This window comes from Sorex araneus, chromosome X (genome assembly GCF_027595985.1).
Source record: "Sorex araneus isolate mSorAra2 chromosome X, mSorAra2.pri, whole genome shotgun sequence".
Classification (NCBI taxonomy): domain Eukaryota; kingdom Metazoa; phylum Chordata; class Mammalia; order Eulipotyphla; family Soricidae; genus Sorex; species Sorex araneus.
In genome coordinates, this window is record NC_073313.1 from 289214053 (window position 1) to 289227465 (window position 13413).

Below are 13413 nucleotides of genomic sequence, written 5' to 3' on the forward strand. Positions count from 1 at the left end.
ACATACATATGTGTGTGTATACAAAAGACCTAGACTAGACTTTTACAAGGGCAATGGGGGACTTTTAGAATTGGTAGATTACACAAGCAAAAAAAGAGTACATACTTTGTAAAGAGAAAGGCACAGCTTTATAATAGAAAAATTAATGTCATTTATTAAAACAAAGAAATCTGTTACTTTCTCATGATGCCAAAAGTCAGATCTCCTAATGCTACTGATAGAAATACTAATCATTAAAATTAATAGTTTCACTAATACTACCAATACAAGAGCTCTCAGATGGGTGGTAGATGGTACAATGGGTATGATGCAAGCCTAACATGTTCCTGACTTATGTTCGATCCTTGGGTTTTATCACTGGCACCACATGACACTGCAAGTATTATAGGTATCTCCTCAGAAGCCTTGAGTGCAGTCATGGTGGCCTAGATAATCCTAAACACTGGAGAACCCCAGTAGCACTGTACCCTGGGGCCCTCATGCTGAACTACTTGCCTGGTTAAAAGTCACTGTGGGAACCTGGGGCTCTTGAGCACTACTTGGGAGAAAGAAAAGATATCAAAGAGAGGAATGAAGTTATAGGACATAATTTAAGAGAGTTACTGCTACAGATGTCTTTAAATAAAAATTAAATATAGTTTTAAAAATACTATATTATTAATAAGTGGCCAAGACAAAATGAAATGAATTTCTCCTGCCCCCCAACATACACAATTAAAAGCAAAGACTGGACAACTACTTGTAAGAGTGGAAGCACTAATTAATAATTTGAAAGATCAAATTAGGTATATTTGTATAATTTTATAAAAAATATAAATAATAAAATTAGAAGAAGAGCTTCTTAACCTGGAGAAAAAATTAATCTGGGCTTATGATAGTAGAAAATGATAAAGATGTAGTTAGCCTATGTTCATGGCAGCGCTTAGTATAGTAGGCAGAGAATGGGGAGAAAAGCTACTTGACGTCTAACTACTGATGATACATACTGTTATATACCGATATATACCACCGATCAAAAGATTGTGTTATATATATACGATGGAATCCTATGTTGCTGTAAGAAAAGACAAAATTATGCAGTTTTCTGCTATGTAGATGGAATTGGTAGGCATCATGTTACATAAGTCAGAGGAAGAGGGACAAGTTCTTGATGATCTTAATCTTCTGTTGAATAGAGAATTAAAAACAAGGAAGGAAAGAGGTAATACTGACCAATGACACTTTGGTCATTGGAATACAGAACCAATTACCAGAGAATGGGAGTGGAAACCAAACTCAAAGTTATAGGGGTAGTGGTGGAGGGTTGTGGGCACTTTTTCTTTGTTGAGGTGTAATAATTTTGCATATCGATCCATAAATTTAATAGTAGTATAATACCTCAACAATAATAGCATATGTGCATATATATACATGTATATAAATTTATATGCACACACATGTAATTTGAAATGAAAAGAAGATGCCGTTAATGGCATAAGTTACTTTCTACCTGGGGATGTTTCTGGAGTGCATCCAGAATAGAGAAGAGTGACTTATTCTGCTAAAACAGTTTCTTAGGAGGTGCTCAAATCATTTCTTTTTCAAAGACCTAGAAGAGTTGGCTCTATGCATGTTTTATGATCTCCATCAAGACAGAATGGATTTTTTTTAACTTAAATAATGTCTGGCAACAAGTACAATACCAGAGCATGGTCTTTCATCCTCCTCTGGGTGAGGAAGGAGATAAATCAGGATGCAAATGAAAAAGTAATGTAAAAAGTAAAAAGTCAGTAATCCCTTGGGCACTGGAGACAACTGTTGTGGTGGGAAAATGAGTGTAAATTTGAGACGAGTAATTGATGCTTCAAATGAAACTCATAGGCACATCAGTAGAAGATGAAGTATTTCAGGCAATAACAATATACAAGATTAGTTTATAAACTCCAGTAAACAAAACAAAGACAGTGGATAAGGAGCTTGCCTTTCATTGTCTCCCAAACCTGCTTTGAGTGATCCCTGAGCACAGAGCTAGGAGTAATCCCTGAGCACCACCAGGTGTGACCCAGAAACAAAACAAACAAAAAATTATTGTTTTTACATCAGATGACCAAGGATGTGTGGCTCTAATTTATGATTGCATTTGACACTTGCTGTAGGATTAAAGTCATATTGTAATATATGTAAAGGGGCAGCCAGAGAGAAAAGGGTGATAGAGTCAACAGACATTGGTGAGAACGCTTTCAATAAGACCAGGTTTTACTTAGATATAAATAAGTAGTCATCATGGGCAACTGTTGGTGACAAGAAGAATGGAGCTGCCACCTCCCAGTTTGATGGTGGTTAAAGAATGCAGATTATTCTGTGTATCAACATGTAACTTGACTTCGCTTAAAATGAAAAGCTATGAGTTGTGCAGACTTTGAGAATAAAAGTTCTTTTGTCCTCAAAAGAAATGGACATGCATAAAGAACTAGAAAAGAACTGGGAGAAAACAGAACACAAAGAGTTGGGGGGAAGAGATCTATGCAATTAATTCTTTAATTCAAGATATATTGTTGAACTGGAACAAAGGCAGAGCTGAAGACCAATGGAACAGGGTTGAATACTCTGACATACACCCCCAAATATATGATCATCTAATCTTTGATAAGGGAGCAAGAAATGTGAAGTGGAGCAAGGAAAGCATGTTTAACAAATTGTGCTGGCAAAACTGGACAGCTACGTGCAAAAAAAATGGGCTTAGACCTCCACCTATCACCCTGTACAAAAGTCAGATCAAAATGAATTAAAGACCTCAACATCAGACCAGAATCCCTAAGGTACATTGAAGACAAGGTCGGCAAGACCCTCCACGACATTGAAGCCAAAGGTATCTTCAAAGCTGACACGCCACTGGCCAAGCAAGTGAAAACAGAGATAAATAAATGGGACTATCTCAAACTAAGAAGCTTCTGCACCTCAAAAGAAACAGTGACCAAAATACAAAGACAATCTACAGAGTGGGAAAGGATATTTACGCAGTACCCATCCGATAAAGGGTTGATAACAAGGATATACAATGCACTGGTTGAACTCCACAAGAAGAAAACTGCCAACCCGATCAAAAAATGAAGTGATGAAATGAACAGAAACTTTCCCAAAGAAGAAATTCGAATGGCTCAGAGGCACATGAGAAAATGTTCAACATCACTAATCATCAGGGAGATGCAGATCAAAACAACCATGAGATATCATCTCACACCACAGAGACTGGCCCACATCCCAAAAAACAAAAGCAACTGCTGTTGGCGTGGATGTGGGGAGAAAGGGACCCTCCTTCACTGCTGGTGGGAATGCCGACTGGTTCAGCCCTTTTGGAAAACAATATGAACGATTCTCAAAAAGTTAGAAATTGAGCTTTCATTTGACTCAGCAATACCACTCCTGGGAATATATCCTGGAGAGGCAAAAAGATAGAGTAGAGATGACATCTGCATTTCTATGTTCATTGCAGCACTGTTTACAATAGCCACAATATGGAAAAAACCAGAGTGCCCAAAAAACAGATGACTGGTTAAAGAAACTCTGGTATATCTACACAATGGAATACTATGTAGCTGTCAGAAAACATGAAGTCATGAAATTTGCATATAAGTGGATCAACATGGAAAGTATCATGCTGAGTGAAATGAGTCAGAAAGAAAGAGACAGACATAGAAAGATTGCACTCATATCAGCTCTCAGCTACTTTATATTCCACATATGAGCTACTTTATATTTAAGCTTACAATGATGCAATTTCTGGCAGATATTTCTCTGGACTTAGTTACTAAAGTACTAAAATACAGAAATCCAAACCAGTGCGGCTGCTAGTGTGGCCGCTCGACCTCATATCTCTTCATTCTCAGAAATGGAAAACAAATTATCAAATGCTTTCTTTACAGCAGGTCAACTTTAGGGGGGAGAAACTCCAAATCAATAATAGTGAGTTTTTTGTTTAAATATTGAATGTAATCAAAGTAAAGTGAAAGTAAAGTGAAATTTACCAGTTACACATGCGGGGTGGGGGACTGGGGAGGTGGGGGGGGAGGTATACTGTGATTCTTGGTGGTGGAATATGTGCAAGGTGAAGGGAGGGTGTTCGAGCATTGTATAACTGAGACTTAAACCTGAAAGCATTGTAACTTTCCACATGGTGATTCAGTAAAAGAATAAATTTTAAAAAAGTTATATTGTTGAATGATTTGTAAGTACAGAAATTGTTCTAGTAATCAGAATATGATAATAAACAACAAATGGTAATATCAATAACCTTAAATTCTATTATTGATGCAAAATTTGGAAGGAAATAGGCTATTTACATCTACTCTCTTTTCACTTGTTCTAAATTGCTGAGTGTTTCTGACACGCAGTTAGACATGGCACCCTGAATACTGCCAGGGTGACATGAAGTAATATGAGGCACGGATGAAAAATAAATGGTACATGGGAGGAAAAAAGTCCTAGGAGAAGCTTGTTTAGAATAGTAGGCATATGGAATCTATCTAGATTATTTGTGAAGAATGTGAGTAAAGCAAGCCACCACACTAAAAATAAAATTTTAGAGATTGGAAAACTAGATGGCTGACTTTCTCTAAAATGTATAACATTAATAAATATTGAGATTATTCTCAGATTAGTAAATATTACATAGTCTGTGTGTATATGGCATAGTGTATACTAAAGAGGTAATTTTTCCACCCTTCATGGATGCTCAGAATTTACACACAGTTTTATAAACAGATTATCTTCATTTGAATCTATGTTTATGCAACCAACGTCTTTTTCAAGAGATGTTTTTTTCATCGATTAATCACATCTGCAATAAATTAACCTTCACTGGCCATGAACTGTTAAGCATTTCCAAATTCTATTAACATTCTGTTTGCACCATTCTTCCTTGGTGAATTAATATTTTCTCAAACATTTTGAAATTAACTAGATATTTATTGTATAATAAACAACAGGATTTTTAAAAAATGGTTTTAACTTTTATCTATTGCATAGAGACCACAGGTATAAAAAGGAACAGATGGATATTTTGCTTTAAAAAATGTCAATTATTTTCTCAGGCATAGGTATCTAGTAATCTAGGCAATCTTGAACTGGGATTTTAATCCTTAAGATCCTTTTCAAGTTGAGATAGAAAATTTAACTATAATTGGAAAGGATTATGGCAAAGTATCAGAAGACAACTGACAGATATGTCTATATATTAATATATCTGTATCTTGATATATAGATATATAGATAGGGACTCTGCGCCAGGCTGTTTTCACTTGGGGGACCCCAGAGGGGGACAGGTGAGAACCCTCCCCATCCCAAGGGACCCAGCCCCGGCAGCTGACCTGCACTACCCAACCGCCACCACACCCCAGGCCGCTTTCTGGACCATCATAAGACACTTCCTATCCATTTTCCATAATCACCACACCATATTTGATGGAGTTCAGACAGTAGGCAACAAATCATAGAGAGTTATATATATATGTACACACACAGACCTCTCCGAGAGCCTGGCAAGCTACCAAGAGTATGCCGCCCACATAATGTTCTCTTTTGGCATTTGATATGCCAAAAGCAGCAACGATAGGTCTCATTTCCTTGACCCTGAAAGAGCCTCCAATTATTGGGAAAGACAAGTAAGGAGAGGCTGCTAATATCTCAGGCTTGGAGGAATAGAGATATTACTGGTGCCCGCTCAAGTAAATCGACGAACAATGGGATAACAGTGTCAGAGACAAATGACAGATAGAGATGAGAGAGTGAGAGTCTAGGAAAAAAGTAGAAGACTTTTGGTTTTCCACTCATTCATCTTATGTTAACAAGAACTTGCAGTGGGATTTGGATTTGGCTGAAGGAAGTTCAGTTTGTCCTGAGAGGCAAATAAATTTGTAGGAAGGTTGCCCTTTCTTAGCGTGGAGACAAGAGTGGAGTTCTATCTGGTTTTTTTTTGTTTGTTTGTTTTTGTTTTTGGGTCACACCTGGCGATGCACAGGGGTTACTCCTGGCTCTGCACTCAGGAATTACTCCTGGCGGTGCTCAGGGGACCATATGGGATGCTGTTTTTGGGTCACACCTGGCGATGCACAGGGGTTACTCCTGGCTCTGCACTCAGGAATTACTCCTGGCGGTGCTCAGGGGACCATATGGGATGCTGGGATTTGAACCCGGGTCGGCCGCGTGCAAGGCAAACGCCCTACCCGCTATGCTATCACTCCAGCCCCTCTATCTGGTTTTAAAGTGGAGAATGAGAAACAAATGCAAGGAGGGCAAGACCAGTAGGTGCTGGCCTTAGAAATTTTCCTGTCACTTGCTTCCAATTCATGGTCACTTTCTAGAATAAAATGGAGATGTGTGGCCATAGTGCTCAGGCACAGAATCAGTGCTCTGGATTTATTCCAAGCAAATAGCTTTGTCATGAAGCATCTTCTCTCTCCAGGAACTTCTGACTTTCACTCTGTCTTTAACACACAGTGGCCCACTGCATAGTCAAAATGCATTACCCCAATAGGAGTCAAGTATTTCCCTTATCTGTTTACTTTGGTTCCATTTTTGCTATCTTATAATAAGCAGTGTTGCATAAAAACGTATTTCATGATCGCTTATGTAATTGATTAGACTCATTTAGTGCTATGTGTATTCATATTGTAATAATCCTGGCGGATCCAAATACTGTGCTCACTGACACTGTAAAGATCCTGGAGGAGCAAAGGGCGGGACCGTTCAGATGGAGCAGCGTTCTATGGGCACAGAGGCAGGGCAAGAGAGAAACTTATGTATCAACATAAGCAGAGAAATGAAAGGGAGGGACAGATACAGCCTGGTTGGAAGAGAGCACATCAAAACTAGAATTGAATTAGAATGCTATAACGCAGCACTAAAATGGTATACATTTAGACGGCGAGATGAGCTAGACTTAATATGTTCGTGGAATGGTCCTAAATCATTCCGCAGCTCTGTCCCACAGGAACCCTTACTCGGCAGAAGAGGTCCCGCCCTCTCTGAGAATAGACAAACTGGGAAGAAATTCAAACGATATCCATAGCTGCTGGTCAGCTGTCATCTCTGGAATCTTGGGAGGTTCCTGTGGTTCCTCCACTCAGTGCTCGCTAGTGAAATATAGGCATGGTTTGGCACTTTGGATCATCTGCTCAATAAGCTATCAATAAACTGATACTATAATTATATACAATTAGGTTGAGTTTTAGAGTAAATCTTTCCACGTAAATGTCCACTGGTATTCTAGGGATCAAACGTAATACTACATTTTAGATAAATGGGATTGGAGCTAGTTTGGGAGTATGTGCTTACCTTGTTTTGTTTCAGTTTTGGAGTGATGTCCAGTGGTGCTCAGGGCTTTCTCCTGGCTCTGTGCTTAGTATTCACTCTGGCAGGGCTCAGTGAACTGTGTGGGTGCCAGGGATCGAATCAGGGTCAGTCGCATGCAAAGCAAGTACCCTACTAGAGAGATACTACAGCGGGTAAGGTGCTTGCCTTTCATGTGGCCGAGCCGGGATCTAACCCTAAAATATATAGTAGCGCCCCCCCCCCCCAAGCCCTGCCAGGAGTGATCCCTGAGCACAGAGCCAGGAGTAAGCCCTGAGCACAGCCAGTGTGGCCTCAAAGCACACATATTTGGATAAATGAAAAGCAGAAATTTAGAAATTTATCATTGAACTTTAAAAGGATTCTAAAATTTTATATGTCAATACAAAGAAATTATTTATATTAACTCTATACTTACTGGTCTAATAAAAATAAATTGAAATTACAAGGTTGTAACTTTCTCAAAGGCAGAACCAGATTAAATATCTTAAATTAGATATAAGTTCCTAAATGGAAAGCTGCAGTTATGTGGCTTAACAAATCTTCTATGAAGTAAATCTGCATCTTTATTGTAGTATCTACTCTTAAAAATAGCATTGTAATCTTTTATTTCATGATTATGTCTGGTTATATAAATTTATTGGGAAAATATTTTGATCGTTAAGTACTGTACTAACTTCATCCTTAAATACAAAGATTTGGTACGTTATGCATAAACATCCAACTTATCCAATCAACAACAAACTTTTCACAAAGCAAAGACAGCAGAGTGAATGTGATTATAGAATTCTCAATGTTTTTTACTTAAAAACTATACAATGAGCATCTTTCACAGTAGTTGGTGTGCAAACACATCAGATTTGGTAATTTCTTCGTGAAGACACAGTTAATCAGCCATAAAGAACCATAAATGTGTAAGACAATTGTTAAAGGAGTGACTTGATATTTCATACATAAGATACAATAGTTATAGAAAATACATTTCAAGAAAAACTCAAAAGACATTCTAACCACAAAGCTTATAAAGGAAATTTGAGATAGTGGAAATATGTGGCAAGTGGAAAAGAGTCTTTGTCCCTCCTTAATAGATGTAATTCTCTAGAAAATAAACTCCTTTCAATCTGAGGATTTAACTGTATTTTCCATGCCTCTGCGCTTCATTGCCTGTAGTACATAGGTAACAGGATAAATTTTTAATGATATTGTGACTGTTTACATTCAGGCTCAAAAAGTCTATTATTTTGCTCATGCCATTTGAAAATCAATTTCACATGACCTAAATGCAACTTTTAAAAATTGTAATATTTAGGAAGTAGAAAAATTATCTGTTGAAAATGAACCAGAATTGAAAAGCTTCTAAATTTTAGTAAATACCCAGAATTGATTGAAGTGCATATGAGTACTCTTATGATATATATTAAGTGTGAAACATTCTATTACATTATTATTTAAATAATAGTAGAGCCCTCCCACCCCCAATTTGTGTCTGTAGCATTTTCAGGGTTTCTTACTCTCATTATTCAGTTTACGTCTATTCAGATTACATTTATATCTTTTCATATGCATTTATAAACACGTGTATCTGTATCTTAATTAAAATTGGGAGTAAAATTCAGTAATGTTGTACCTGGCACTTTTCCAATTAATTCATCAATGAGTTCTAAGAGTTTAGTATCCAAGAATGATTTCAATTTTGGAAATTTTAGAAGTCAATTTCTTCAGAAACCATAAGTCCTATTTTATCAAGAATGAATGAATTCAAAGATAAAAGTTTTCATGGATTTGTAAAAATTCAGAAATAAGGAAGTTCAAATAAATTCTGTATTAGATAAATTTGCCTCATAACTATTAGTAAAAATTCAATATCATTTTACATTGTCTTGAGATACAGCAAAAAAAAGATACATACTATAAGTATAGCATAAAACATTCTTTTAATTGTCTTCTCTTTTGTGTTATTAGCACAGAATGTAGTAAGAAGTTGACCCTTTTTCCATAAGACTGGCAGATTTGGGTAACACCTGTGTCTCTGCCACATGTCTTATTAAGTAACTATATTAAATCCAGACTGCTTTGAAGGAAATTTGTATCAGCATGTTGAAAGCAATGTGATCAGTCCATTATTCCATTCCCACAGTTCTGTCAGTACTGCTGTGTGTTTGCTTTTCTTTCATATGATGACCATTCTTAGAAACAGTCTCATTTTACAAAATAGACTTCCGGGAGGGTAACTGGATTGGAAAATGCAACTTTTCAAGTCATCCAGGCATCCATAAAGCACCCAGGTGCTGTAAAACAAGTCTTTCATTCTGCACTGGCAATGCTGTGACAATTAGTCTGAAACCATGATGTCCTTGAACTGACTCCCAGTGACACAACACATGCTCTTCGTTCAAACTTCCAACCAGGTGGAGAGCAGTGAGGATGATGATGGCGGCCCCTGTTGTAGATACCTGTGCAGTAAAATACTTTATTTCACACAGGCTAGTCAACAAGTACCAGGTGGTATTTAGTGCAGTGGTTCTCAAATTGTTTGGTGCTTCAGAATCACTTCGAGGGCTTGTTAATGGATTCTTGGTTTCACCCCCAAGGTTTCTGGCTTAGTAGATGTAAAATAGGGTACAAATCTGCATGGACAATAAATTCTCAGGTGACACTGATGATTCCAGAAGCACACTTTGAGAATCACTGATTTAGAGTCAAAGAATTTTGACTTTTATGTCTGTCTTTTGAACATACAATAGTCAACTCTCAATCTGCCTTTGTTTCAATGATAAGAAACTACTTATTTTAAAATCTAAAATCTAAAGAACATTGTCTTACTTTGAGCTGTTAACCAGCTATTAAGGCATATTAGTGATATTATTTGAAATTGTCTCAAACTATTTAAAGTGATAACTTCGTCGTAATCTGAAAAACCCATCTTTTTCATGCAGAGTAAATAAAAAAAAAGTTCTCAAATGCACAGAGATACTTTACTTTCATCAATATCAGTCTGATATGTAGCAAGATACATATCAGTTTAATAAACCTCATATAAGAGCAATTATTTTGCTTGAAGTACTAAAATGCTCAAGGAAATCTCTGATTTGAAGATTTTGAAACAACCTGTGGATAATTTGATTATGTTACTGCTTTCTGAAAGAAATAATTTTTTAAAAGGAAAATAAATACTATTCTTGAATCTTCATTAAATATTGTTCTTCATATCTTCATTTAAAAAAATGCTGACATGAGAAAAGCAACATTCCATAAGCATTTTACTTTATTTTATTACTTGGTTTGGAGGCCACACTCAGCAGTGCCCAGGATTGAGTCCTGGCCCTGTGCTCAGGGATCAATCCCTTCTGGCAGCACCCCAATAAGGTGCAGGAAATTGAACTTCGGTAGGCATGTGTGCCGCAAGTACTCAACCTACTGTAGTATCCCTCCAGCCCGGATTTTAATTTTAAAGTGCATATAGGAATTAGTAGAATTTTGAGAAGCACTAAATCAGAAATGTTGAGTGCTTTGAACGCCAGGCTTCATATGTGTCCAACAAAAATTAGCCTTTATTGGTGCATCGTTGAGCCAGCACCTTCCATTCGATACACCTGGCACCCAATGCACCATTGTAATGAAATAGAAACAAAGATATTTCAACCTTACTGCCAATTTTCTGGTGGAGAACACTCCCACTGGTGGTCTTACTGCTCTACCTGTAAACCATCTCCCGCCCGGCGTGACTGGCTGTCACTCAAAGCAACCCACACACCTGCTACATCAGACCAGTAGGGAGGTAGGACGCCCCCTGTCCACCTCTTTGAATGTTTTCAGGGATTTAAGACGGGACCATGAGATTTAAATAAACACAGGTATTTCTCATCAAATATCAATGGCATTAGCCTGCCCAATATGGGACTCATAGGTGATTCAGTATTCCATTATTACATATATGTATATATATGTATATATATAATTCTTAGTTGATCCAGGAAGAATGTTTACATTTTTGATAGAAGAATATAATGCTGAGATTTCATCTTATTCTTAAAATATAAAGTATTTCTTAAAGATAGAAATTATTGTGTAGTTTTACTTATTCCATTTTTTAAAATATTTATATGGTGGTGGTCTTTTTATGGCGGTGATCTTTATATTGTCTTATTGACATACCTGTTGAAAAATGAAATTCTAGTAATAGCAAGATTAAAAACCTGAGAAAATTGTGTTCATGCAATTATTGGTAAAATTATTGGGAAGTTTAATAGCTTATATTTTTATATAATTTTGAAAGGTAGCTTTTGAGTTATCTGATATAATAGGTCATTTTGTATATACAATTTCTGAGATATCACATTATAATGACAACCTTCTGAATTTTAATACTATAAACATGCCTTAAGTTATGTTAGTTACTGCTGCTTCGTTTTTGTAACTAAAAGAAAAGTTAATACAGCATTTTTTGCTAAGTTTTAACAGTTAATCTGAATGTGAGAGGTACTAAGATAACATTTGGAATTGGACACATTCAAACATTTAATTGATAGCAATTAATATACATAAAGCTTCTATGAAATAGCCTGAAATAAATAAGGCTGGAGCTTAAATTTCTACCATGTTGAAACAAAAAGTTGAGAAATTATTTTATTATTTTTGTTATTATTATTTGCTTTTTGGGTCACACCCAGGGATGCACAGAGGTTACTCCTGGCTCTGCACTCAGAAATTACTCCTGGTGGTGCTCAGGGGACCATATGGGATGCTGGGAATCAAACCTTAGGTGGCAGTGTGCAAGGCAAACGCCCTACCTGGTGTGCTATTGCTCCAGCCCCGAGAAATTATTTTAAACTGACTTAAAAAAATAATTTCCAAAGAGCAGTAGGTTTTTAAAAAATACTACATCAGCAGAGTATAATTAGCTTCAGACCATTGGATAATAAAATGTTTGTGTAACTGAGATTGTAAAACTAAATAAAGAGTATTTTACTCCAGCTTCCTCGTCATAGGAATAAATATTCTACCAGTTCTGCAGGGGTCCTGCTCCGTTAGCGGCTGGGAGTGTGCTTATACTGGTGAGCACGACCTGCTCCGAGAGCTTGGAGATGTTTTCCAAGTTGCTGATCTGGGTAGTGAGAGATTTCCGACTCTCGGTGCTGGTCCTGCCCCTGCTGAGTCGGTCCTCTTGGCGATGGTGACCTCCCAGGCAACAACAGGAGAACGCGGCTTTAAATTCCTCCCGAAATTTTCCTGGCACGCCAGGGATAATGAAAGGGAAAAGAATTAAACGTCAATATGCTTCAACAAACCACCAATAGGGTGCATACCCTTCAGAAGCTCCCTGGAGCCAAACTATGAGAGGCGTCATTTGGGGGCAATTCGGGAAAGGAAATGACGTCATTGGAAGGCTGATGGGCTCTTGAAACCATGAGGCTATTTCCATTAAACCAGACCACTTTGGAAACGTAGAGGTTCATTTCATTCCTTTTAATATAGCCCTTAGTGGTGACCATTGGTTAAACTGTACTACATAGATATAATAAAAATGATTATCAGTGAAACATCCAGAGATAATTATCAATTTAAGAGAATAATGAAAACTATATTCTATCTAGGCAAAACTACAGGGAAATCATCCCTGTCCTCTAAAAGAAAGAAAAAAGAAAAGGAAAGAAGGAAGGAAGGAAAGAAAGAAGAAAGAAAAATTGTACTCTTAAAAAACTGTTCTACTGAAAAACCAATTCAAAATAACACCTAGAAAACTACTGTAAAAATAGAGAAATATCTAAATTTTCATAATTTGTTTAAGGAACAAAAAAATATTTGAAGGATAAACAACTTTAGATACCATTACTTGTCTAAGTTCCTGACATGGAGCTGGAGAATAAAAATGAAAAAAACACCTTTTTAAGGGTAAATGACAGGATTAGGAATTGCTGTTTGTTCTTTTATTTACTCCACGTGTGTTAGTAGTGAGTTAATGAGAAAACTACTGTTCGAGATGCAAGCACAGTAACAAAGCTGTAAACTAGTCCCAGTTATTAGCACCCCCTCACTCTCCTGGGGAGATAGACCCTCAGAGGTCACTCGGCATTGGAGGCCTGTGCT

General features: G+C 37.0%; 1 protein-coding gene across 1 annotated transcript in view; it reads right to left on the reverse strand.

Annotated features, from left to right (window-relative positions):
* Positions 1 to 7954: 7954 nt before the first annotated feature.
* The window catches only part of HCRTR2 (hypocretin receptor 2), a 142995-nt gene continuing 137536 nt past the window's right edge, over positions 7955 to 13413 (reverse strand). Inside the window, exons 7-8 of the mRNA XM_004615791.2 lie at positions 12330 to 12555; positions 7955 to 9779 (exon numbers count right to left, since the gene is read on the reverse strand). Coding sequence (XP_004615848.1) covers positions 9719 to 9779; positions 12330 to 12555 — 287 coding nt within the window. The 3' untranslated portion in view covers positions 7955 to 9718. The remainder of the gene's footprint in view (positions 9780 to 12329; positions 12556 to 13413) is intronic.